Here is a 26,342-nt window from a genome sequence, read left to right as displayed (position 1 = left end):
ATATATTCATGCATGCATGCATACATCTTACATCCATATATTCTTTCGGCTATAAAATCAGTGTGTCTGAAAGCAGGAACACGACACTCAAAATCTATGTAAGTAATGAAATATGTATGAATATATGTAAGAGGCCCTGAATAAGTGAGAAGAGCGGGTCGTCCTCAAACCACAAGGTTGGCGGTTCGACTACCGTCTCCTGTCTACATGTCAAAGTGTCCTTGAGTGAGACACTGAACTGATTTCACTGCTTGTGGAGTATTTATACAATATCATATTTCTATTCTTACAAAAACAGATCTGAGTTTTTCCATTTCGGTCATTCATTAAAGTTTCTTTCTTTGGTTTTGCAATTGGGAAGACACAACAACTAGTACTTGTGGCACAATTAACAAAATGACTGACTCAATAATCAATAACCTGCCCCCAGAATGCACCTGTGAAAATCACCAAGTAGATCATTTAGAAATCCCAGCCTGGAGCCTATAAACAGGAGTTCAGGGTTGGTTGCTCTTTTTGATGTGAACAACAATGAAGGCCGAGTGAGAGGACTGTAATTACAATACACTGTATTATGTTTACAGTAAAATACAGTTACTATGTTCATATTGTCTTCAGTTAAAACACATTCCCTCTTTAGTGATTTATACGAGTTATTTAGGAAAACTTGGAGCAATCTCCAATTTTCTTGTACTTTGTATTTTCTCACGATGTCTGATTGGTCCAGAAGTCGTAGCAGTCATGTGACATTACTCTGCTGTTATCCATCCTACGTGTTTTACTAACGGATTATGTCATTACTTTGAGTTTGCGCTCTCATGTCCCCGGTCCTTTGTCTCTAGCAGGTCCCTTCACTCTGCTGCTGGCGCTGTTAAAACTTCCCTTCATGGATCTCTGAAGGCAGGACTTCTATACAGGACACATGGGGCGGGACACGTTGCCTTACACGGCGTTATTGGAGCATTAATTATGCAAATGTTCAGTTCACATGAACGCACAGGTGTCATTCATCATGTTATCTCTGCTCATTCACACGGTTATCAGAAGCCAGCAGCGTTTGCTGGATCTGACGTCGCTCACTCGTATGAAAAAAGAAAAGTTCAGATAAGAAAACCAGAATGTTCTATATTTACAGCGCGCTACGAAGGAAATGCCAAAGACACTAGATAATGCCGTTTGGAATGAAGTGCATGAGATTTGGGATATTTTGTGTATATGTCTTTGTGTTCCGACTGAGAGGGCCGTAGCTTCAGAAATGTAAACAGAATCGCTGTGGGCTGTTTTCCATAGACGTGTTGTAAAAGTAGCACATTATGCATATATGACAACAGTGTGTTACAGTAGGAGAGGCAGTTAGTAGGTCTCATACCAAAGTATAACAGGCATCACATCATCACCACATCATCACCACATCATCACCACCGCTCCAACCCCACACATACCTGCACACGGCACTGTGTAATGACACCTAATGTGCAGTAATTGTTCATTTGATTCCTGCTTTTGACCTTTACTGCAAATCCTCCCCTTATCTCTCTCTCTCTCTCTCTCTCCCCCTCTCTGTCACTCTCCAGCACACACTGAAAAGCCTGCAATATAATTTCGGCATCTTTGTTGAGTCCGTGTTGAGTATGTGTGTGTGTGTGTGTGTGTGTGTGTGTGTGTGTGTTTCATCCCGGTCATATGTCCTTAACAGCTGATTTTTCTGACTCTTTAAGTGCGTCCTTGAAGGATAAAAAAGTGTTGGCACCACAACGCCGCCAGCTGCAGGAACAAGAACACAAACGGCTGCGTCGACAATCTCGTAGTGGTTGCTTGTCAAACATACTGTACCACCACGTACCTGTACCAATACTGTACCACCACCAACACGGTAAGAAAAAGAAAGGGTGAACAGCAGCATCCTCCTCTGTGAGGATGCTTTCATCCAGCTGATGTCATTGGAATATCTGTCTGTCAGTGTGTGATGCTCATGCTTTAATTCAACATATACAGCCCAAGATGAAAAAAAAACAATATGCTCCTATGAATCTGATTAAATGGACAAATACAACACCTCAGCACAAAAACAGATTGAGTTTGTTTCCCTTTAGAGCCGAGAGACGAGTGACATGGACACGTGTTTACTTAACATTAGCATCTATTACACAGTGACGTGGCTGCAGCGGACCCTCGCCGCTGACAAACCGCATTAGCACACAGAGCGGAAAAGCCTGTGTTCTCTCCGTCAGCACTGCGGGAGCACATTGGTGGGACGCTATCAATTATCCTAATCAAACAAAGACTTAATGCAGAGCAAATAATCTGTTTAAAAGCACTAAGCCCGGCTGATAACTCGGCGACAAAGTAACCGTCTCCCATCGCCACACCAAGGGTACTCAAAGTCAGCAGTGAAGTGCTGGCGGGCCTGGACACAGCACACAGATACGCAGTGAGGCTGTGTGAAGAGGAAGAGCTTACGCACTCTAAATAGGACATAAAGCAGCTGGCTGCCTCAGAATGAAAATATGTGTCCAAAGCAGCAAAGCCTCTCAAACTGTGCCAAATGTGCCGTTACATTTTGATTCTTTTATCATCTTTGATAAGATACTTCCTCATGAGAGTTCCTGATTTCACTCGTTAACACTTCTTGTACGGCTGCTCGTGTTTCGACGACATTAAAAGAAAAATACATGGTTGCTCTGCTTCCATGTCTTGTTTCAGACTCGAGGAAGAAGACATGGATTCTATCTATTTGTCTATTTGACCTGTAGATTTCTCCTAAATCCACCAACAGTTACATAATGCCTCATTTGCATATTTAAACGTAACATTCATTTTTATAATTTTCACCAATAATGTCCTTATATAAGATATCTTTTATTCCTCTCTTTATTCTGAAGGTTTGTTCAGATCTCATTCAGAGGCTGATTTATGCAATAAGTTATTACTAAAAATATGGAGAAAATATTGTCTGTTTTTGATTCATACATATATGTATGTATGTATATATATTCCCTTAGTAAAAATATTTAGAAAGAAGAATTTTAAACCTGGCTTCATCCAATGTTCTGGAATCATATTTAAACATAACATACACCTAAAAACTCTTATTATTACAAAAAATAATTGTCAGTAATTAACCGGTGAAGTTTTGCGGTGCCATCTTTTAGTTCCGGCCTGCCGTGAAGAGGCTCTCTGTGCAGGTCTTGGTTTTGGACTGCAGGGCTTTCTGAGACGTGTATCACAGACTGTTGAGTGTGGAGAGAGCTGGGGCTCATGTGTGGACGTCCTGGAGCCCCGACACGACAGGTGAGTAGGGTAAACGTTTCAACTGCTAGATATCGCCATGAAACGTCCTCCACTGATTACAGACATTAATACAATTATGTCTTGTATTAGGAATGTTATATTTAAACATGCAAATGAGGCATTATCTTATTAAATATGGACTCATTTGCATATGATTCCAGAGCATAAATCTGAACATTGAATCTGTCATAGTGTTAACACATTAAAGTCAAAGGTGTTTACTGAGGAAATATATATATACAGTATATATATATAAATCACTCCATAAATCAAAAAGAGACAATATTTTCTCCATGTTTTTAGTAATAACTTGTTGCATAAATCAGGCTCTGAATGATATCTGAACAAACCTTCAGAATAAAGAGAGGAATGACAGTAAGAGCTACTGAAGAAAAATATGCAAATGAGGCATAATGTAATGGTAACTTTTGGTGAATTGAGGAGAAATCTACAGGTCAAATAGACAAAGAGATCCATGTCTTCTTTCCACGAGTCTGAAACAAGACATGGAAGCAGAGCACAAACCTCTGAAATGATCAGAGGATTTGAAATAACAATGTTTTTTGTCTTAAAAGGGTTAATATTCCTCAAAGTAAGCCGTCCATAAAGTCTCCCTTTGGCATCGACACCAGAACCAGAAGCTGATAGCGCGCACATCAAATGCTGATGCACTCAAAATAGGACGAGTCCCTCCACATGGAGCAGCTGGATGACTCGGGCCCACATTAGGAGTGACAATCTTCCACAGTGGGGGAAAAAAGACTCAAAGCTGAAGCGGTTGCGAGGGTTCTGACTCTGAGCTAGCTAGAGCTAATACATGGGGGCTGTTTCAGTTCACTGGGGTCTGTGTAAACCCAGCCGGGGCCGAATGTGAGGGCCCCCGTGCTGACCACGACAGACTCCTTTCTACAGAGGGCCCGAGGAGTCAGTGGGGGCCAGGCTGTAAGAGCTCAGATAGGTTGCTTTAGGAAGGAGGAGAGAAAAAAGGATGGGTATGGAAGAATGTGGTCGGAGAGGGAGAGAGAGCATTTGCACGAGTGAACGCATTAATTATTCTAATGAACGACTGAATCGTCTGTTTTGTTTCTGACGATGGAGCAGCAACCTATTTGGTCCGCTGCCCAGCGCCTCATTAAGAAGCCCGGCACGCCAAGTGGTCTCCAGCAACCGAGTGACCGAGCTCATGGGGAGTGGGCTCCTCATTAACACCACCATGTACCAAACTGCAGCGCCGGGGGGGGGGCAAATATGAAGAGACGCCCATCAAGGGCGCTCACAGGGACCAGGATCGGGTTCTGTCAATAGCCAGGCTGAGCTTCTTCTTCTTCACCAGAGGGAAACCAGGAAGCCTCAAACGTACAACAGCACCAGCGTTGTTAGCCCGAACTCAAATGAGCTCTCACTTCTTCAGTACATTTCATGTCCACTGACGGTCATGCTATTTCTCTTCTTTTTAAATCTCATATTTAAAAAGATTAAGGGAACGCATATTTCAAATGGAGACACTTTATTTCATTTAGCTTGACTTTGTCTTGATGTTCCTACAGTGACAGCTATGCAATGTCCTTCATTTAGTGATTAAAAACCATTCAAGTTAGCATTCTTTATGTTACATATTTTTAAAATCTAAATACTTTGGAAAAATACAATTTGTTTCACTTTAAATTATGAAATGAAATACATATCTCAGTTTATTAATGTCCATTACCCTGCAACTAAAAAAAGGTTTGTCCCAAAAACCCTGTGAGCAGCATGACAGGACGTCACTTCTCTCTAAGTGTCTTCTCTTTTATAAATAGTATGTCTGTAGTGCATTGTCAAGAAGTATTATGGACTGTCAGCTATGTTGGGTACATGGTTATGTTTTTTATTTGTTTTTAATTATATTTAAAATATATGTTTTAATTCACCGCCCTAGCAACTGTCAGCTATGTTACCCAGAGTACTGGGATCACTGGGGAAAGTTCTTAATGTTTAAACTCTGCAATAATGGATACACATACATACAAACTCCCATGTGCTGCAGCCCAGCAGGAGAGACAGGCCGCAACCTGCACCCCCGCCCCCCTCCTAATCAGCTAACTCCAGTCCTACAGAAGCCAGAGGGACATCCATTTGTCCCTTTGAACCGAGTAAACCCAGCAAGCGGAGAAAGAGGCCGATCACGCACACTTTTGCAGCAGAAGCCGCTTCTTACCGGAGGAATGGCCTCTGTTCGTGGCGTCGTGGTCGCTGTCTCCCTGCTCGCTGTCTCCGTGGCCGCTGTCTTTGGAGCTCACCATGTCCGCCTCCTGGAACGCCGAGCTGAAAGACAAAAGAGAGCGTGAAATCGAAGCCTATATATATTTATAGCAGTTTCTAGATGTTTTCATCCCCATCCTCATCCTCCGCAGCATCATCATCATCACAGTAACGAGAGTTATCAACGGATGGAGCGGAGCAGTAGGCCCACGAGAGGTTCAATAAACATGGGGGGGGGGGGTAGATGTGACAAGAGTGTCTTTCCATATTTACCTGTTGACACGTCTCGGCCTGTCAACCAGGTAGCTGAGTTCAGCTCGCTGGTGTTTGGTCTGAAAGAGAAGGGCCAGTTTTTAGTGTGTGACCACCTGGTGTTACATGATCACTGTCACACCATCGAAAACCCACACAGTTCAAGCTGGGGGAGGGGGGGCTCTCACACACACACACACACACACACACACACACACACACACACACACACACACACACACACACACACAGCAGCCTCTGAGCCACCATACATGAATATACACAGATTTGATTTTATATTAACATCAAACATGCAGCCTTAATGTTTCAGATCCGGCCTCCCCCTCAGGGAGTCTAATCTTAAAGAAGTCAGTGCATGTTGTGTTTTTTAGCTCCCAATAACAGCCATGTACTAGTAGAGCAGACATGTCAGTGAACTGAGGGTAAATGTTGAAGACTCTTGTATGAAAACACATCTGTCATGTATTCCAACAGAATGAGACCAGGTCTCAGCTGTGTGTGAGTGGCTTCAGACATGCTGAGGGTTTAAACTGTAGGTATGAGAGGGACTCTTACCTCGTTTGACAAAATGCTGCCGTTTGATATGATGTCGGGCTGCTGGTCTGTGTACCCTGTCACTATGGCCCCGCACGGGTTGTGATCGGTGTCTGTGCTCCTAGACGGACTACACGGCTTTAGGAACATGAGGTCGGTTTTGGCGGACTCCGGAGTCAGACATACCTGGTAGCAATAGTTCTGGTTTTGGTGGTGGGAGCCGAAGCTCCCCGACTCCTCCACGGGGACTTGAGCCGTGCCAGCGCCGCCGACGCTGCCGGCGCTCTGCACCAGCATGATATCCGACTTGCTGAGCTTTTTCTTGCGCGCCCGGCCCTGCCGCGAGCAGCAGGCGCTGCAGCCCAGGCAACACTCGCTGGTCAGGCAGGAGTAAATGTTGAGCTTTTTGTCCTTCTGGCAGCGCACGGCCAGCACGATCATGACCAGGAGGAAGATGAAGGAGACGGAGCCCAGGGCGATGATGAGGATGAGTGTGAGGTCCAGGGTCCCGTCTTTGGCCTTGGCAGTGCCTCCCCGGTCCGCGGCGCCGCGGCCCTCGGCCACGCTGTCCACCAGCACCACCAGCACGCTGGCGCTGGAGGAAAGCGGCGGCTGACCGTGGTCCCTCACCTCGATCAGCAGGTCGTACAGCTGGTGGGGGTCGCGCTTGACCGACACCCGCCTCGCTGTGCGGAGCTCACCCGTCCTCCAGTCCATCCGGAACATGCCGTTCTCGTTCCCCCTCTGGATGCTGTATGACAGCCGGGCGTTCTCGCCGTCGTCCGCATCCATGGCCACGATGCGGGTCACCAGGTATCCCGGCTCGGCGGAGCGGGGCAGGGGCTCCTTGGCGGTGCCGTTCTTCCCCAGTGGGGCCAGCACTACGGGGGCGTTGTCGTTCTGGTCCACGATGATGACTTTGACCGTGGCGTTGGAAGAGAGCTCCAGGGCGCCCGCGTCTTTGGACTGGACCATGAAGGTGAAATCCTTCAACTGCTCATAATCAAAGGACCTGAGCGCGTACAGGTAGCCTGTCTCCTCGTTGATGGACACGTAGGTTTTGACCGACATGCCCTGGATGTCACACTCTAATATGGAGTAGCTGATGAGCGCGTTCTGCCCGACGTCCGGGTCCAGAGCCGTGACCGCGTGTATGTACGCCCCCGGCACGTTGTTCTCTGTCACATACACATCATATATGGCCTGCGTAAACGTTGGCGCGTTGTCGTTCTCATCCGACACCCGGACTCGGATGGACTTACTGGCAGCGAGCGAGGGCGTCCCTTTATCCCGCGCGACCACGGTGACGGAGTAGGAGTCCGCCTGCTCCCGGTTCAGCGGGCCGTCGGTCAGGATGGTGAAATAATTCCTAAAGGACGTTTTTAATTTGAACGGGACGTCGCCGAGGATCTCCACGTGGATCTGCCCGTTCTCCTCCGCGTCCCGGTCCGTCACGCTCAGCAGCGCGATGACGGTACCGGGAGCCGCGTTTTCGCTCACCGACTCGGTGACGGTGCTGAAGGTAATCTCCGGTGCGTTGTCGTTCAGGTCGGTGACTTTGACTAGCACTTTGCAGTGCGCGGGCACGGCGTTCGGCCCCATATCCTTGGCCTGGACGAAGATCTGATAGAGGCTGCTCTCCTCAAAATCCACCTCTGCGCGCACCTCGATGCGCCCGGTGCGCGGGTCGATGCTGAACAGGTCCTTTACGCGGTTAGATATGTGGTTACTGAAGGAATAAACGATCTCCCCGTTCAGTCCCTCGTCCAGGTCAGTGGCGTTCAGCTGTAGGACCAGCATGCCCACCGGTGCGTTCTCCGAGAGGCTCACCGTGTACACGGGCTGGTCAAACACCGGCACGTTATCATTAGAGTCCAGCACTTTGACCACCAGCAGCGCGGTGCCAGTCCGGGGAGGCTGACCACCGTCCACCGCGGTCAGCACGTACCTGTGGGCCGCTTGCTGCTCCCGGTCCAGCGGCTTTTCCAGGACCAGCTCGGCGAACTTGTTTCCATCCGTTTGGGTCTGCACATCCAGGTAAAAGTAGTTGTTAGTGGTGATATCGTAAGTGCGCAAAGCGTTAGAGCCCACGTCCGGATCGAACGCGCTCTCCAGGGGAAAACGGGTGCCGGGAGTGGCGCTCTCCGAGATCTCCACCGTGATGTCTGTATCTGGGAAGCTGGGCGAGTTGTCGTTAATGTCAACCACCTCGATCTCGACCCGAAACAGCTCCAGCGGGTTCTCCAAGAACACCTCCATGTTGAGATGGCAGCTGGCGCTCTGCCTGCAGATCTGCTCCCGGTCGATTTTTTCGCTAACGAACAGGACGCCGTTCTCCAGGTTCACCTCCAGGTACGGCGTGCGAGAGCTGGGCACCACCTGGAAACGGCGTGAGGCCAGTTTGGTAAGGTCCAGTCCCAGGTCCTCGGCGATATTCCCCACCAAGGTGCCATGGTCCGCCTCCTCCGGCACAGAGTAGCGTATCTGAGAGAGCACTCCATCCGCGATGCACAGGACAATCAAAAGCACAATCATCGCAGGGAAACAAGTGCACTTAGGTCGAGAATATTATAAACCGTATTATCCTCTGTTAATAATGGGCAAAATATCCTGTCCCATCACCCATTTCCTTCGGCTGACAAAGTCTCCAAAAATGCGTAAAAGTCTCCAGGAATGTACAAGACGTCCGGAAACAAATCTGTCCCATTAGAAGAGAGGCATTTTTATTTCTGAAAGGAGTTTTAAAGACCGCCGAGCCTCTTTTTCTGTCCCTGCTCTGCTGTGTCGCTTCTCAGACGTGTCCGGAGAAGCTACCGCGCGCATTCCAATGAAGCGCAGTGGAACCAGTCTGGAGCGCAGTTTGAAAACGAGGAAATCAATATCCACATCAAAGCAATAACAGATCGGTCTTGTGTTCTGTGATTGTCCCTATATTCTGATGGTAAATGTCCGACTTGTCCTCTCGCTTTCGGGCTCTTGGCACTCTGCTCCCTCACTGCGGTCCCTTCCACTCCACTCTCTACTGACGCTGTTCACTCAACTCTTTTCTTTTTTCTTTTTCTCCCCCCCTCTTTTGCATCGCACCGCCCCCTCTCAGCCCCCGCGGCTGTAAGTCACGCTGAGAGCTCTCTTCTGATTGGATAGCGGGGTTGCCCGTCAACGCCCCGCTCGGCCCCCTTGGTCTCCCTCACTGCCGCTCTATCTCGCTCTGCCTTTCTCGGAGCTGATTCGAGTGGCTTCTCATTTATCTCATCCCTGACGCCAAAGAGAAGAGGGGATGGAGGACGACAAGGCTGGACCCCCCCCCCCCCCCCACACACACACACACACACACACACATACATAAACACACACACACACACACACACACACACACACACACACACACACACACACACACACACACACACACACACACACACACACACACACACACACACACACACACACACACACACCTGTCCGTAAAGTGCGTCCCATAATGAACCAACGTGTGATGAGCGCGAGTGGAGGACTTGTTGACTTGGTGGCCCCGGCCCGTCTGAGCCTGAGGACAGACCGGGGTAATGCATGCAAATGCTGTGATATGTATGCAGGGAATCATCCGCCATTCGCGCGCTGTTTCTTAAGGCTGCGCGTTATAATTACAGCCGGTAGTTGAAACGATATTAACTCTCCTCCAGCCAGCCACACAAGCAGCGGGGCCGGAGAGGCAGGGAGAGCGGCTCTCATACGCGGACCTCATACGACCCCTAGCGGAGTGCGCGTAAACCAGAGTGAGATTCAGAGCCAGCACCGCCAGCCGTCTGAAAAATGATGTTCAGCATCGTCTCTAGTGGACCAGCCGATGGAGTTAGAAGGGAAAACTGGACGATGTTTTTCTTCAACACACTCTGAGTATGAGTCTATTCCCTCTGTTACAAATATGTCTTTTTATGTCAACTAATATCTTATTGTATGTCTACTGTGGATCTTTAGACTGAGGCGGTGTGAAATAGATGTTTACTACATGTGTGATGTGTGATACACATGGGGAGAGCAACACTGGCTCAGACTGGACACCAACCACAGCAGTGGGGACAGTATTGTCAAAAAGGAGAGCATTTTTTTGAAGGAAAACAAAGGAGCATGAAGCACAACAATAGACATATGCTTTTGTATGCGTATTATTTCACCTGAAAATAAACCTGTTTTGCAAGGAAAGCTGGCCGAACACTGCAGCGTCACACACGCTGGCAGAGAAAACAATAGAAAGTTGCATAAAACGAAATGAAAAGCATTCGGTACTGAAAGTCGGCTATAGGAACAGACGGGATTACTAAAAGCAGTCGTGTACTAAAGGCTCTCTAGTCTTGAATTGAGTCAGAGAATCACATTCAGCTTTTTACATTTGTTTTGCAGACTCTTCCAAGCGGAGCAGGAAACATGACGTGCATTAGATCATTAGTATTGCACAAAGGAAGGAAATGCACATGACATCAAAGGCATAGTCCTCTTACCCTGGTTATTCATAATCAGTTCATCACAAATGATGAAATGGGAACTAGTTGTGCAGGTTATGGTTAGGATAACTAACTATAACTACAAACCTCAAATGAATCCCCTGATTGCGATTTCTTTGGATACTCTGAATGTTGTTGAAGAACTAAGACGACTCCTGCCCGTATGTTCCCTTTGTGTCTTTCTACTCTTGTGACGGTCTGATGTCTTACAGATTTTTATTTTGAAAGCGGCCTTTACAAAATGAACCCGATGGTGTGTGTTTCTCAGCGTCTGTCATTCAGCGACTGATCTACCTCTGGTGGACCTCTGGACATGCTTGTTCGTGTAGCCGGTCCGTAGACCAAACCCCACGACCACGTATCAGCCACGCTGTGTAGCAGAAGTGGTTTTTTATTCATTTTGAATTATTGCTGGTCTCCATAAGATAAGTTATCCCCCCCACCCTTCCCTCCCCCTCTCCTCTCATTTCTGCGAACTGATCTTGACCTTTTCCGTAACAGGACATCTCCCGTGCCTTCAGTGTGAGATCAGTACTGTGTGTGAGTTCAGAGGAGTGGAAGGAGGAGAGCAGTAGAGCGAGTGCTCCCCCTAGTGAACCACTGCACTGCTGCACCCTGTAAGCGTGGTCCAGAATGCCCACACATTCACATCCACGAGCTGCACCCAGTAACACACACACACACACACACACACACACACACACACACACACACACACACACACACGGCAGCATAAGTGCATGTCTGCAAACTGTCAGATGCTACACAGAACAGGCCACTGGAGGAGAAACATGAAGTGGCCCCGAGAAGAGATTTTCCTAAATCAAGCTCCATCAAGTCAGCGGTGCAGTCAGACATAGAGCGAGTGACATGAACAATCACTGATTCAACTGCATAAATATGATTATAGTGCTCTTCACCACTCGCACACACTGAGACGGCAGCAGACCGCCTTCTCGTCCTGATTAACGTGGTCATGACATTTTATTCTCAAGTCGTTTTAAGGGTTAAAAACACAGAATAGAGCGACCAGTAATTGCCGGCTTTTTGTGGGTAAAAATAATGTCCATCTCGTACATCACAACGTTTCCCACACATTGTAGCGGTAAGATAGATTACAAAAACATAAAAATAAAAAGGTGCCTTAAAGCAGCCCCATCCAGAAGATAATTAGAGCAGGAGAAAACAGCATCAAGTGTTATAGAGCTACAGGGACCAGAGAGCGCCGTCTAATGGGAAACCAAGCGCTGTCTCTCCTCCTGTTAGCTTTAACAAGCGCACCATCAATTACCACACAAGTGGAGTCTCTCCCGTGGTGTCACGTTTAGGCGTTGGGGAGGACAAACGACATTTAAGTGTCTTAAGGGACAAGAAAGTCTGCCAGAAGCCTCTCTGCACTGCTGTGGCAAATACACAAACTGGAAAGTGTCTGTGAGATCTGGCATTTACCGCCGACTAACAGGGCTTTGGATAGGACAGGACTCTGACTCACCCACAGCACCTGTACATTCAGAGTTGTGGACTCCCATCTCATAACTTGAACTCAACAAGCTCCACATTTCCCTGACAGTGGATGTGCTTCATGTGTCTCATGGCAGCCAATCCCATTTCACAAGGAGGAGGTACAGGTTTGTTAATGCAGGCCGTCTGATGATAGATGAACATCGGATCATCACATTTGATTGTTAAGACTCTGCTGTGGTCACCGACATATACAGCATTCTAAGACATGAGCAATGATTGATGAGGAATTATTTATGGCAAATACAGCGAGGTGATGACAAACCTCGTGTTGTGTCAGATCCCTCTTTTACACAAAACAATGTCCCCTATGGAAACTGCTGTAGAAGTACTATAATATCAATAATATGTTCCACTTCCACCGAGTAACCAACAGTCCTGATCATAAATACATAATATTTATTCATTTAACCCTTTAAATGCCAGTTTTTGAGATGATGCCACAATGCTCTTAAATGGAAAAAAACCATTAACATAAAATTATATTTTAATTTGTTATAGTGTGATATGTGTCCGTGATTGATTTTGATGTACTTTTATGTTCTGTGCAGAATTAGGTTAAAGAATCTCACCTGTTTATAGTCCATGTAAAATGTCCATTATCCAAATTATCCAAATCCATTGGTACTTTTTTTATCTCTCCTATTACACGTCAAAGTTTTTAACCTGCTAATTATCATTACCCTTGAAAGTGTTTTATCTTCTAATGGCCTATTGCCCTTTTGTGCTCCAGAACAGAGCAAACGTAGCATACAAGATGACTTTGAACCACAGCCATGAGAGCTCACATGGCCGTCTTCAACGATCACCAGCCTGTACTGTCACTCACATACAGACGTGTACATTCTCCTCTATTCTGTTGAGCTTGAAGGCCTGCGTCTGCATGTGTGTGAGAGAGAGACAGAGAAAGGGAGAGAGACAGGGAGGGTGGGGGAGTGTGACCTGAAAAACAATATAATCCCTTCAGTTGCATACATTTGCTAAATTAGCCTGCAGTGCTGCATAATACAGCAGCAACTTGTTCTTGGCTGGAGACCTGCTGGTTTAATTTGGACTTGGCTTTGAATTTGTTTGTCTTGACTTGACATGGTAAATGGACTTGTACTTGTGTAGTTCCTTCCTAGTCTTCACCCATTCATACACTGATGACAGGGGCTACCATGCAAGGTGCCACCTGCACTTGGAAACTATCATAACATTCATACAACATTCACACACCGCAGGGACAGCCTGTCTTGCCCAAGGACACATCTACATGGACTAACGGAACCGGGGGTCTAACACGAAGGACGACCCATTCTACCGCTGAGCCACAGTCACCACAATGGCCAAACAAATCTGCAGTGCCAGCAAGTTAGCTTGAGAAAAAGGCGGGAATCTCGAGCTGGATGACCATTTTTTTTAGGAATGGCAATGTGGGTCAATACGTTTGGAATCGGACTGAAGTATCTCAACAACTATTGGATGGAGTGACATGAAACGTTGGTGAAACTTTTCATGTAGTGCCATCATCAAGTCAAAAATGTAATTTGTATTTTGACCAAATACCTGCAAAACTAATACAAATCGCTACTCTGTGTTTATTGGTGATCAGGAAATGTTATAATGTGTGCTGAACTGACACAATGAGCATTGTAAACATTATACCCACTAAACCTCGTCATGTTAACATTGAATGCACGCTAGCATGCTACTGTTAGCCTTTAGCTGCAGCATGCTGGAGTTGTTAATCTTGTTGGAAGTCTTATATCGTATCATATCATCAATATCACAAGGTTCTTTGAACAGTCCCACTTCAGCCATGCTAATTCATTTTATGCTAGTAGTTACTAGTATCTCACAGCTGAGTACAAACTGCTTGTTTGATATCCTTGAATGACTCCCATCTCATCGTTAAAGGCACACAATAGACAACTTGTCCAGGAAAGTAATCGCATAAAAAGCCCAGAGAGGAGTGAGGGCCAAAGTAATTCACAATTCAACCGACAGCCCGTTCTGAAGGTCTGAACAATTGAACAAATACCCGGGCAGCATGTTGACACCTCCTGAATGTGTGCAGAGGTACACAGGTGCTAAAGTAGAACGGCTTCATCCGACTGATGGGTTTTTAAAGCTGGAACACGGAGCCGCAGTCTGACAGCATCGTCTGGAAACGTTCACACATTTACCCCAATCAGCTGCTTTCATTTTACAACAACACAGATGCCAACGCAAGAGCCTCATATCCACATATGTGCTGACTTTGCAAAAAAAAAATTCCCTTCATGCCTGCACACACACACACACACACACACACACACACACACACACACACACACACACACACACACACACAGTGTCCAGAATGAAGCTGTCATGGTGGCATCACTCAAGCAGTAGGAGCTTCAGTCAGGTGGCGAGAGGCAGACGGTGTGAGGCCAACACGAGCCTCCCTACAGCGACAGGAAGGAGTGGAGGAGAGACAGACAGGGAGGAGTGGAGGAGAGACAGACAGGAAGGAGTGGAGGAGAGACAGACAGGAAGGAGTGGAGGAGAGACAGACAGGAAGGAGTGGAGGAGAGACAGACAGGGAGGAGTGGAGGAGAGACAGACAGGGAGGAGTGGAGGAGAGACAGACAGGGAGGAGTGGAGGAGAGACAGACAGGAAGGAGTGGAGGAGAGACAGACAGGGAGGAGTGGAGGAGAGACAGACAGGAAGGAGTGGAGGAGAGACAGACAGGAAGGAGTGGAGGAGAGACAGACAGGAAGGAGTGGAGGAGAGACAGACAGGGAGGAGTGGAGGAGAGACAGACAGGGAGGAGTGGAGGAGAGACAGACAGGGAGGAGTGGAGGAGAGACAGACAGGAAGGAGTGGAGGAGAGACAGACAGGGAGGAGTGGAGGAGAGACAGACAGGAAGGAGTGGAGGAGAGACAGACAGGGAGGAGTGGAGGAGAGACAGACAGGGAGGAGTGGAGGAGAGACAGACAGGGAGGAGTGGAGGAGAGACAGACAGGAAGGAGTGGAGGAGAGACAGACAGGGAGGAGTGGAGGAGAGACAGACAGGAAGGAGTGGAGGAGAGACAGACAGGGAGGAGTGGAGGAGAGACAGACAGGGAGGAGTGGAGGAGAGACAGACAGGGAGGAGTGGAGGAGAGACAGACAGGAAGGAGTGGAGGAGAGACAGACAGGGAGGAGTGGAGGAGAGACAGACAGGAAGGAGTGGAGGAGAGACAGACAGGGAGGAGTGGAGGAGAGACAGACAGGAAGGACTGGAGGAGAGACAGACAGGGAGGAGTGGAGGAGAGACAGACAGGGAGGAGTGGAGGAGAGACAGACAGGGAGGAGTGGAGGAGAGACAGACAGGGAGGAGTGGAGGAGAGACAGACAGGAAGGACTGGAGGAGAGACAGACGGGGAGGAGTGGAGGAGAGACAGACGAGTGGAGGAGAGACAGACAGGAAGGAGTGGAGGAGACACAGACATGGACACAGATGGACCACTTTCACTTTACAATCCTCAGAGAGTTTAATCTGTGGGTGAGAGCTTCATGCGATGGGAGTAGTTGGGTTCCCACATTGAGACCCATCTCAAACTGCTACAACACGTGATCTGGAATATGATCTGGAATATGATCTGGAATATGATCTGGAATATGATCGTGGTTGAGTTTCGGATAAGATCTGAGTTTGGGTTAAAACAAGTATGTTTGGTGCTTGCTCTATGTCATATATATGTCTAATTATGTACATTTGGCATTTATTTGGGATCATTACTGATATTTCAGCTGTTGCTGTGTTGTAAAATACTGATGTCTTTCGGTTAGATATACAGTGAATTGTTCACATACCCGGTGGTGTGGGATGGATACGCGATTGATTGATTTATTCGGTATTACTATTACCATCTAAAATAGATAGATATCCATAAACACACAGAGCAGACGGGGCTTTCATGTGGAACACAGTGAATGTGACTGTCTGTGGACAGACAGAAGAGACAGACAGCTCACTGCTGAGCATCACAGTATACTGACGCTGTTATGTCTCTCTTTAGAAGACTATGTGATTGCAGTGGCGTCTGCACAGCATGGAGGCACATTCAGATTGTTAGAAATTCCGTTTGAAACCAGCCAGGTATATATGCTCCAGTTAGAGCGGACGGGCATCTGCAGTAATCCTGAATGAAAGTAATGGTGGGAGTGAGTCACATAAATAGAGTGACCTGCTGAAAGACTCCATCTGTGAGGCAGGCCGGACAAACTCATTCTTATTCGTCGGCTGAGATTTAGGTGTGCTGCCTCATTATTTAAAGAAAACAAGACATAGTGTGTGTGTGTGTGTGTGTGTGTGTGTGTGTGTGTGTGTGTGTGTGTGTGTGTGTGTGTGTGTGTGTGTGTGTGTGTGTGTGAGAGAGACAAAGAGGTAAAAAGACCGGCTAAGAATTGTGAAATTTACTTGAGCTCCTCTAAATTAACCAGCACATTTGTGTTAAACTGCTTCTACTATCTGCAGATCATTGACATTTGAAATAAAACAAGAAATTAAAACAACTAAAGAAGTTATTAGCTAAAGAAAAATAACTTCCTTTGAGGAATTAGGATTGACATGGAAGAAGACATCTTGGACCTGATATCTGCTGGCTACACCAGAACCCCAGAATTATAACCCCTGGACCCCAGAGGCTTATCTGTCCTCAGGTTCAGACATGAATCAGTGAAACACAAGATGAGCAAAAAAAGAAAATAATTCTAATGATCTAATGATCTAACTTCTTTTCTCTTCTGTGTTTGTTGTTTAAGACTTACTTCATGAGGATGATCTAAAAAGTGATGGTTGTAATTAGAGAGATATTCCGATCCCACTTTTTTCTTTTCTGATACCGATCCCACTACCTGAACTTGCCTATCGGCCGATACTGAGTGCCAACGAGGAACCACTGTGTTAAAGCTATCAGATTTCCCAGTGTGAAATATTGCCAAATTGCTAGCATTTTGCTGGCTCTGGCTAATGTTACGCTCTCCGCTAGCACCTGCCTGATCACTCCTGAGCACGTGCAAATCTCGAAAGAGATGAGAAAGAAGGGAGACGGCTCACTCGTCAGCTATACTTCCATCTTTGATAAGTGATAATGATAACGTGATACCAAATCACCGCACAGACTCACGCACTGGCTGATACCCGATCCATCATTTCAGGCTGTACCGGAGGCCTTTCTGATATAAGACAACTTTAGTTGCAATACTCATTTTGGCCATTGGAGCTTCAAGCATGTTTGTGAGTTTTTAAATTCCTCCATATGTACTCTGAACACAAGAAGTACATGAAATCTCACCTGGAAGAAACCATGAATGCTTTTCGTCCTGTTTAAAACATGCAAAGTGTCGCACTTCATAATACATGAGTATTACAACAACAAACTCACCTGCCTAAACTAATAAATATAATTTAGAAAGATTATCGTGATTATCTTTTTTTCACCTGTTCAGGAGAGAAAACTCTTTAGATCAGACGTGTTTTCTCTCCTGTAGATGGCTAAAACAATTAATTTCCTTTCTACAATCTATGCTGTGCAGCTCTAGCACACAGGTTGAAAAGCTCTCTAAAGAAAAGTGAAACTTGAAGAAAATGAAAAATGACAGCCAAAGCATTTAACATGCTCAGCCTCTGAGCCAAGCTGCCCCACAGATGGCAGATGGTTGATCTCCAGAATAACACATGAAGTTGAGCTCAACACAACGAGGTCACATCAGTAAACCACAGACATTAACCGTAGAACTAACTTTAACTTCGGCTGTGAGTCCGCCTTTCCAAAGCTCTCTGCTCTGAAATGTGTGCCATGCGTTTTTTCCCAAATTCTTCCTCACATCTAACGTGTTGAAGCGACTAACTTCCTGTGCACATTTGTTGAGGCACTGCTCTTCTGCCTGTGGCCACAATGTCAACCCCCCCCCCCCCCACCGTATTATGGGGTCTGGGTTCATACGAACATCCAACGCTGTCTTCTGGTGGTCTCTTCTGGTGAATCCCCTGACCTTTCCCTCATCCAGGCCAAAAATGTCTGCTCCTGCACAAGAATGTGATGTGTTTTTGGATGACAGACAGTTATTCTTGTCCGGATGAGGACATGAATAACTGATATCAGACTGTGACTAATAACTACTTTCCTCTCCTTTTAACTTCTTCTTTTTGAAGTCATTACTGGGAATTTCTTTCTGCGACAACATTTGATTCTATTCCGATCCCCGACGTTGAACAGGATGGTTTCATTTGTCGTAATATGCAGGTCCTGAAGCGTCACTGTGTCCTCTCTCTTTAAATGCACATGCCTTTTGTCTGCCTCTGTGTTCCATTTGTCCTCTGACACCATTGCAAGTGGCTTCACTTGCTCTAGTTCTTTCAGGGCAAGAGGGGAGGGTGGAAATTGCCTCCTTAATTGACTTACCTTGCATATCTATTCCCTATTCCCAGCCGGTGTGATCACCCTCTCTCTCTCTCTCTCTCTCTCTCTCCCACTCTCTCACTCCATCTCATTATCATTTGGCTTGTCAACAGATTTTGGAGGTGAAGCTGCCTTCTCCTCTCCTCATTTTCACTTGGACTCATGGTCTGCAAGAATAAACCTTCCGTGTCCATCAGCTGAGTCTACAAAGGGACGAATGAAGACCAGTTACCAGCAGCACACATTAAACCTCTTCATTAAGGTGCATGTTCTCACGTGATGGTATTTGGGTCAGATTTGCCATATCGAGCTTTAAAAAATGAAAAACTAAAACTAAAATTCAACATTACATTGACTTTGAGACGAGGAAACAGGAAGTGTAAAAACGATGACTCATTTCTGCAGCACTGTGCATTGCACTTGTATTTATCAGGAGGACACAGACACAACAAGTGAATGATAATGTTCCTCAATAATGTTGAGCTGTAAATGAGCAACCGTAATCAACTTGAAAGGTGCTGATTCGTCAACGTTCACAGCTTGTTTCTGCTGCCTCCAAAGGGGCCAATCAAACCAACCACTGCAGGTTTAAGGTGTTTTTAGTGAAGCTCTGTGAATTTCAGTTTATTACTTGGCTTATTTAATACTCTGTGTTGTTGTTATGTGCTTTGTGGACGGTGAAGTGGTCCTGTGTAGTATCTCATTCTGGAGGTCACAAGCCAGCCCAGCTTTCAATTGTGCGAACATGTGGGCTCAGACTCTTCTGATTCCTCGTGTCCTTGATGTAGAGAGAACGGCAGAAGGTTGTCTGCTCTCATTGTAACTATCAGCAGAAGTCCAGTGTTAACCAGTGAGTCAGTGCTCTGATCAGGAGCAGGTGAGCGGGGGTGGGCAGAGGGGCGAGACCGATCAATAGGCACTCATTAGTAAGAACACTGCGCACAGTCAACAGCTGAGGAGCAAGCAGTCTCTGAATAATGCTTCTGAATACCCCCCCCCCCCCTCTCCTCTTTCTCCCCCTGTCTATCCATCCGTCGTCCTCCATCACTTTCTGGTTGCAGCCTGCGGATGACTTGAACAGCCACATGACAGTCTACCGCTCCTCATCCCTGGCATCCCGTCTTTACATCATTATCATCATCATCACCTCGCTCCAAATCCTAATTACCAACACATTGAACATGTATCTTAATTACCCCCACACCCCCTCTTGCCCCCTCTGACTTAATTAATCCAATCAATAATTAATTTAAATATCACTTTTTAAATTAATTATTGTTGCATTGCGGCTAATTAGCCATGCAAATTACCCAAATGTGTCTGTATCCCCTCTGCGTATGTCACAGATCAAATTCATAAAGTGTTTCATTGTTTATAGGAGAGTCCTCATTACCGACTCTCAGACTTTCTTCGTTTGTTTGTCGGGATGGAAACATTCGACTTTTCTGTCGCTAAGCTGCTCATCAGTTAGGAGCTTCAACCCCCCCCCCCCCCCCCCGTCCATGTCCAACTTCTTTATTATTTATAGGTCGCCACAGTTCGCACTGGCATTTCTTCATCATTCCTCTCACTTTTCTGTTTCATCCCATCATTCATTCCCTTTTGCATTATCTCACAGTTGTCTCTCTCTCCTCGAGTACTTGTTCCTCTGTTTCTCTCTCTGTCTTGACATTTAGCCATTCTACGTTGAGAGCTGTTGCCTGGTTGTGTTCCAACTACGGCACTGCAAACATGGCGATGGTATGAGGACAAGAGAAGAGTGTGCTGCTAAAGACCCTACAGATGCAAGTGAGAAAAGAAATGGTGATTCATCTAAGTCTGATATAAATGTCCTCTCCTGTGTTTATGAGTTAAGAACAGCCCACTAACCGTGTTATTGACATTTATTTCTTCCAGGTGAGTTTAAATTCATCCACTCTATATATATATATATATATTGTGTGTTAGTTATATAACATTACTGTGAAAAGGTGTGCAGCCTAGCTGATTAACCCCCTCCCAGTGAGTGAAGCACTGGAAGACGGCTTGTTCAATAACCTCTGACCTAGGTAACAAACGTACCTCCCAAAATATACACGCGAGACCGTCTTAGCCTGCTTAGTGAGGCGAAAGCCAGGATAACTTGATAACACTAGCCACCGTCGTATCACTTATTTCAGGCTAAAAAACCGGCATCCCCGACAGCCGGATATCAACGGATTCATGTGTGTGTGTGTGCAACAGGTGTGTTAGGACTGGAAGTACTCCAGGATGGACCGGCTCTAAAGGGCCACCGCTGGAGGAGGAACCAGGAGGAAGTGTGTTTGGGAACCTCACTCGCTTATTTAGGGCAGCTTTAGGACCCCGGCCCTAACACCCCGAATTCAAATGCCAGTCTGACCCCTATTGCTTCCTAATACACAACAGCTAATGTCTAAGCATTATAATCACACTGCAACATCACATATGATCAAAATCAATCTGAGCCAACCAAGTTAGTAAATCACATAATACTGAAGAACACCATCTTAACCTCAGCTTGTAACAGGAATGTCTAATTCATTTACTACTGTCAGCCTATCCCAGGGGAAGAGCACCCTCACCTCTAGGAGACTACGAAGGCCCCACCAGAGACCAGCAACACTGGACTTTGGTTGGAATGCACAAAATACAAACCAGTTTTATTTGTTTTTTCCAAAAAGTAAAGAAAGGCTTACAAAAATGAATAAAAGATTATACAAAATGTCAAATGCACCAAATTCCCAAAGAACCAAGTTTCCTAAAGAACAAGAACCCACAGAAGCTCCGATCCTTTGTTGTCTCCATATATGTACCCTTCTCCTCCGAGCTTTCTGCCACCTCCGGGTCCATATAAGGTAGACAACAGATCATTCTTAAATCATTGGACAAAACAGTTCTCATAGTCTTATCACTTCTGACAGACCTACTTTTTAGGTTAACTCTTTCCTGCTAATACTCCCCCCACTCAGGGTTAGTCCACTCAGAGTTCAGGGTTAGTCCACTCAGAGTTCAGAGTTAGTCCACTCAGAGTTCAGGGTTAGTCTACTCATAGTTCAGGGTTAATCCACTCATAGTTCAGGGTTAGTCCACTCAGAGTTCAGGGTTAGTCCACTCATAGTTCAGGGTTAATCCACTCATAGTTCAGGGTTAGTCCACTCATAGTTCAGGGTTAATCCACTCATAGTTCAGGGTTAGTCCACTCAGAGTTCAGGGTTAGTCCACTCAGAGTTCAGGGTTAATCCACTCAGAGTTCACTCAGAGTTCATGGTTAGTCCACTCAGAGTTCAGTTAGTCCACTCAGAGTTCAGGGTTAGTCCACTCAGAGTTCAGAGTTGGTCCACTCAGAGTTCAGGGTTAGTCCACTCAGAGTTCAGGGTTAGTCTACTCATAGTTCAGGGTTAATCCACTCATAGTTCAGGGTTAGTCCACTCAGAGTTCAGGGTTAATCCACTCAGATTTCACTCAGAGTTCATGGTTAGTCCACTCAGAGTTCAGTTAGTCCACTCAGAGTTCAGGGTTAGTCCACTCAGAGTTCAGGGTTAGTCCACTCAGAGTTCAGGGTTAGTCCACTCAGAGTTCAGGGTTAGTCCACTCAGAGTTCAGGGTTAACAAACGCTATAAATAGCATAAGCTGCACAGTATGGTAAATTAATATTAAAATATAACTTCAGTATTCCACAACATAGAAACATGTAAGTTTACATTTATGTCAATCTAGTTTCTGAGAAATTAGAATTTTCTACATTTCATTTAATTTCCATTCAAATTTATACCCCCTCTCAATTGTTTGTTGCGAGTGGGTTTGTTACTTCCGCCAAGGAGACTATGTTTTCGGTTCGGTTTGTTTGTCTATTCGTCATCAGGATTACAGGAAAAAAAAACCTACTGCCCTGATTTTCATGAAACCTGTTGGGAGGGTGTAGCATTGACCAATGAAGAATGCATTAGGATGAATGGCCTTGGTTTTATCTTGTTTAACTTTCACCAATCAGCAGCATGATACATAACTGCCCCACCATATGTTTAAATTTGACACAGAAGATGGTAGCAGTTGTTGAGAGCAGTTAAGACAATTTATTTACATTAGTCGAAGAAATAGTTCAATTTGAGACCTGTTGTCTGTAAATTGACTTACAACAATCTGTACTGTTGCATCCATCTCATCCACATTCATCAGTCACCATTTTCCTTTGCTGTTCTGTGAGGCTGCAGCTATGCCTTAACACACAGACACACAAGGCCAGAGCATGCAGATATCAGTGGCTGTGGACCCTTCTACATGACTGGCTGAAGAAGCCTGTGAAGCGTAGCCAAAAGCAGGCTGAATTTAATGACATGGAGGGCAATTATTGTGCATCCCGTGGAGACCGACACTAATTTAATAAGTTATGCGTTTGAGCGGTGTGCCTACCCTCCAGCCTCATCAGCGAGAGGCTTTCAGAGGGACTACTACCAGACTCCAGCAGACTCAATTTCTTTCTCTCTCCATCCCTCCATTATCATAAGCTGGGGCTTAATTAATTTAATAGGGTCAGGAGTTACTAACACCTCCACTGCACACACTTTGTAACCAGGAAGCATCACCTGCATTAGGAATTTAGCTTTTTCAGTGCACACATTATTGAATACTTTGCTCTCGAGCCTCTTGAGGTCCACAGTGAGATGATGTAATATTATGTGTACAGTATGTACTGTACATGTATACTTGCCATAGGCTCAGACTGTGTATGTATGTATGTGTTTAGGTGTGTGAGTATGTATGTATGTATGTATTTTTGTATGTATGTGTATATATTTAGGTGTGTGTGTATGTAGGGCAACGGTGGGTAAGTGGAGAGCAGGGCTGTCCTTGGATCGGCGGTTCGATCCCCGGCTCCGCTAGTTGCATATCAGTGTTTGCTAAATGACTGTTATGTATGTGTGGATAGATAGATAAGGGGATTTATTTTGCTAAAGCAGCATTTATAGATACAGGTGTTTTTATTTTTAGTCTTCTTTCACTATTTTCCTCTCTTCTGTTTTGTTTTTCCTTTAACGTTTTGTTTAAGTGACAGTCAGGCAACTTTTTTTCAACTTTTCTAGTGGCTTATCTGCTAAGTTAAAGACGAAGAGGAGGAAATAAAAACCTTCGGTACCGGTGATTTTATTGGGGAATGTGAGGTCATTGGCCAATAAGACGGATGAGCTCGGCGCGCTGGTAAAGACCCAGAGGGAGAACCGAGAGTGTAGCGTCATGTGTTTCACAGAGACTTGGCTGCACTCAGATTTCCCGGACCACAGTGCGTCGGTGCCCGGCTTCAGGACTGTTCGGGCGGACAGAGACGTTATACAGAGCGGGAAGAAGAAAGGTGGTGGGATTGCAATGTATGTGAACGAGAGGTGGTGCAATCCCGACCGTGTGTGTGAAGGAACGCTTCTGTAGCCCGGACGCTGAACTGTTAGCCGTGGGGATGCGTCCTTATTATTTGCCGAGGGAGTTCTCATCCGCCATTGTTGTCGCTGTGTACGTTCTTCCATCAGCTGACGCAGAGGCAGCGCTGGACACCATCCACTCCACTGTGTCTGGACTGCTGAGTCAACATACTGGTGCATTTTGGGCAATTACTGGAGACTTTAACCACACCACTCTGGATAGAGCACTGCCAACTTTTCATCAGTATGTTAACTGCCCCACACGGAACAATAAAACTCTGGACCTACTGTATGCTAATGCCATGGATGCATGCCGTGTCCAGTCAACTGTAGCAGCTAAAAATTTCCCTGTGCCATTGTCAGGGAAGACAGGGTTGTCAGGGGTTCGCAATATTTGGCTACCAATAGTGAGCCTATAGGTTTTGCTGCAGCCACACGTTTTGCAGCCTCATCTGCTGAACTGTTGCCTCTAGCAATTAACGTGTCAGTTTTCTGATGGGACATTTAATGATGACTACAGCAGTGGGAAGACGCATAGCGTCTAACAACGCAGCAACAGCTCTCCCATGTTTTACAGGGGTGCCATCTGCCTGAGGAAGCCTCTGCTTCCAAATGTTGCCATGAACATGACAAACGCCATATGCATATGCTGAATATGTATATACGTTAAGGCGCTTTCCCCATGCTAATTGACATGCCGCTGTTAGGGCTTTGGTTTCAGCAAGTCGTGCTGAGCATGGTTGGGGTATTTTAGTTGCTTGTACATCCGTGAAGGAGTTATCCTTATGTAACTGTACTACAGCATAACCTACATGGTTACCTTTTGCATCCTTAAAGTGCGATCCATCCACAAACAAAGTGAGATCTGCAGTGATTGGTTGATTTATATTTTGATATCATATCTTTACATGCTCACATGAAGGAGTCTGTTACTTGGACACAGTCATGTGGAGTTCCATCTACTGGCAGCACCAGCCTGGTTGCAGGGTTCACTGGGCTGCATCTGCGGATTGTGAGTTCAGGTGCCGTCAGCACCACTGGGTGGCCCATAGTTAAAACTGAAGCTTTTTGGAATGCAAAAGCTGCTGCGGCCCATCTCTGATAGTAGGGTGGCAAGCCCGCCTCAGTGCTGTCTAGTTTAGTGCTATAATAGGCCAGTTATTGTTTTCCTGTCGGGGTATCTTGCATGAGTACTGCACTTGCATAGCCCAATCTTTCAGAAACGTAGAGGTGAAAGGGCTTTGAATAATCTGGAATTCCGAGTGCTGGGGCAGATCGCAAGTGACTTGTTAGTGCCTCAAATGTTTGCTCCGCCTCCTCCGTCCATTGCAGCTGGGTTGAGCTGTGCGTGTCCTGCTGCTCCTACCATGGCTCGCAGGACTTTCCCCTCGCACCTTGCACGCACCCGTAGGTTTTGAGACTAAAAATAAAAAAACACCACAGCAGCCGACCAGTTGAAAAAACAACAACAATGGAAATGAAGGTGAACTGAATGTGAAATTGTTGATTTTCAGGAACTGTGAACCTAGTTGAAAAGTGAAAATTGTGAACTATGAACGCGAACAAGCTCATTTTAATCTGTGCGAGCTGAACTTTGAGCTAGTTCTTTTCTGAAGCATGAAATATGTCATCCACCACACCCTCTGTGACGAGCGGCCATCCCTATCGATTCCCACTCGACTGGTAACGGAGTAAAGTTTTCCTCCATGACTTGAATGCAGATTGAGTAGCTGGCTTAGTATCCCTTCATTCAGCCCTCTACTGTAGACGTGTCTAATCACAGCTGTAAGCTGATGCGCAGCCTGTAAGCACAGCCAGGTAACACAGGATGAGTGCACACTGTGTGCCTCTCCTCTCCTCTGTCTCCTCCTCACTGCAACATCTTAATCCTCTTAGCATTCAACCTGCCGCTGTGGGGTGACACGACGTCAATACGCAGAGAGAAAATGCAAAGCAGGCTTTATACAACAGCTGCCGGAAGACCTGCGCTCCCCACACAGCAAACGTTTCAATTAAAGAGTTGACGGCATTCATCCGGAAGCTTTAAAACACATGGAAGTGTCTGATCAATACGGCACATAATTGATTCTCCCTTTTATCTCGACACGCTCCATGAGGGAGGATGAAAGTACACGTTCACCACTGAAGAT

At 46.1% G+C, this 26,342-nt stretch overlaps 1 protein-coding gene across 1 annotated transcript in view; it reads right to left on the bottom strand.

The window, feature by feature from the left end:
• The window catches only part of LOC142962424 (protocadherin-10-like), a 17,745-nt gene extending 8,871 nt beyond the window's left edge, over positions 1-8,874 (bottom strand). Inside the window, exons 1-3 of the mRNA XM_076102901.1 lie at positions 6,361-8,874; positions 5,806-5,864; positions 5,489-5,595 (exon numbers count right to left, since the gene is read on the bottom strand). Coding sequence (XP_075959016.1) covers positions 5,489-5,595; positions 5,806-5,864; positions 6,361-8,874 — 2,680 coding nt within the window. The remainder of the gene's footprint in view (positions 1-5,488; positions 5,596-5,805; positions 5,865-6,360) is intronic.
• Between the last annotated feature and the right edge of the window lie 17,468 nt (positions 8,875-26,342).

This window comes from Anarhichas minor, unplaced genomic scaffold (assembly GCF_050575085.1).
Source record: "Anarhichas minor isolate MPS153535 unplaced genomic scaffold, ASM5057508v1 ptg000028l, whole genome shotgun sequence".
NCBI classification, from domain to species: Eukaryota; Metazoa; Chordata; class Actinopteri; order Perciformes; family Anarhichadidae; genus Anarhichas; species Anarhichas minor.
This window is presented reverse-complemented; position numbering and strand designations above follow the sequence as displayed.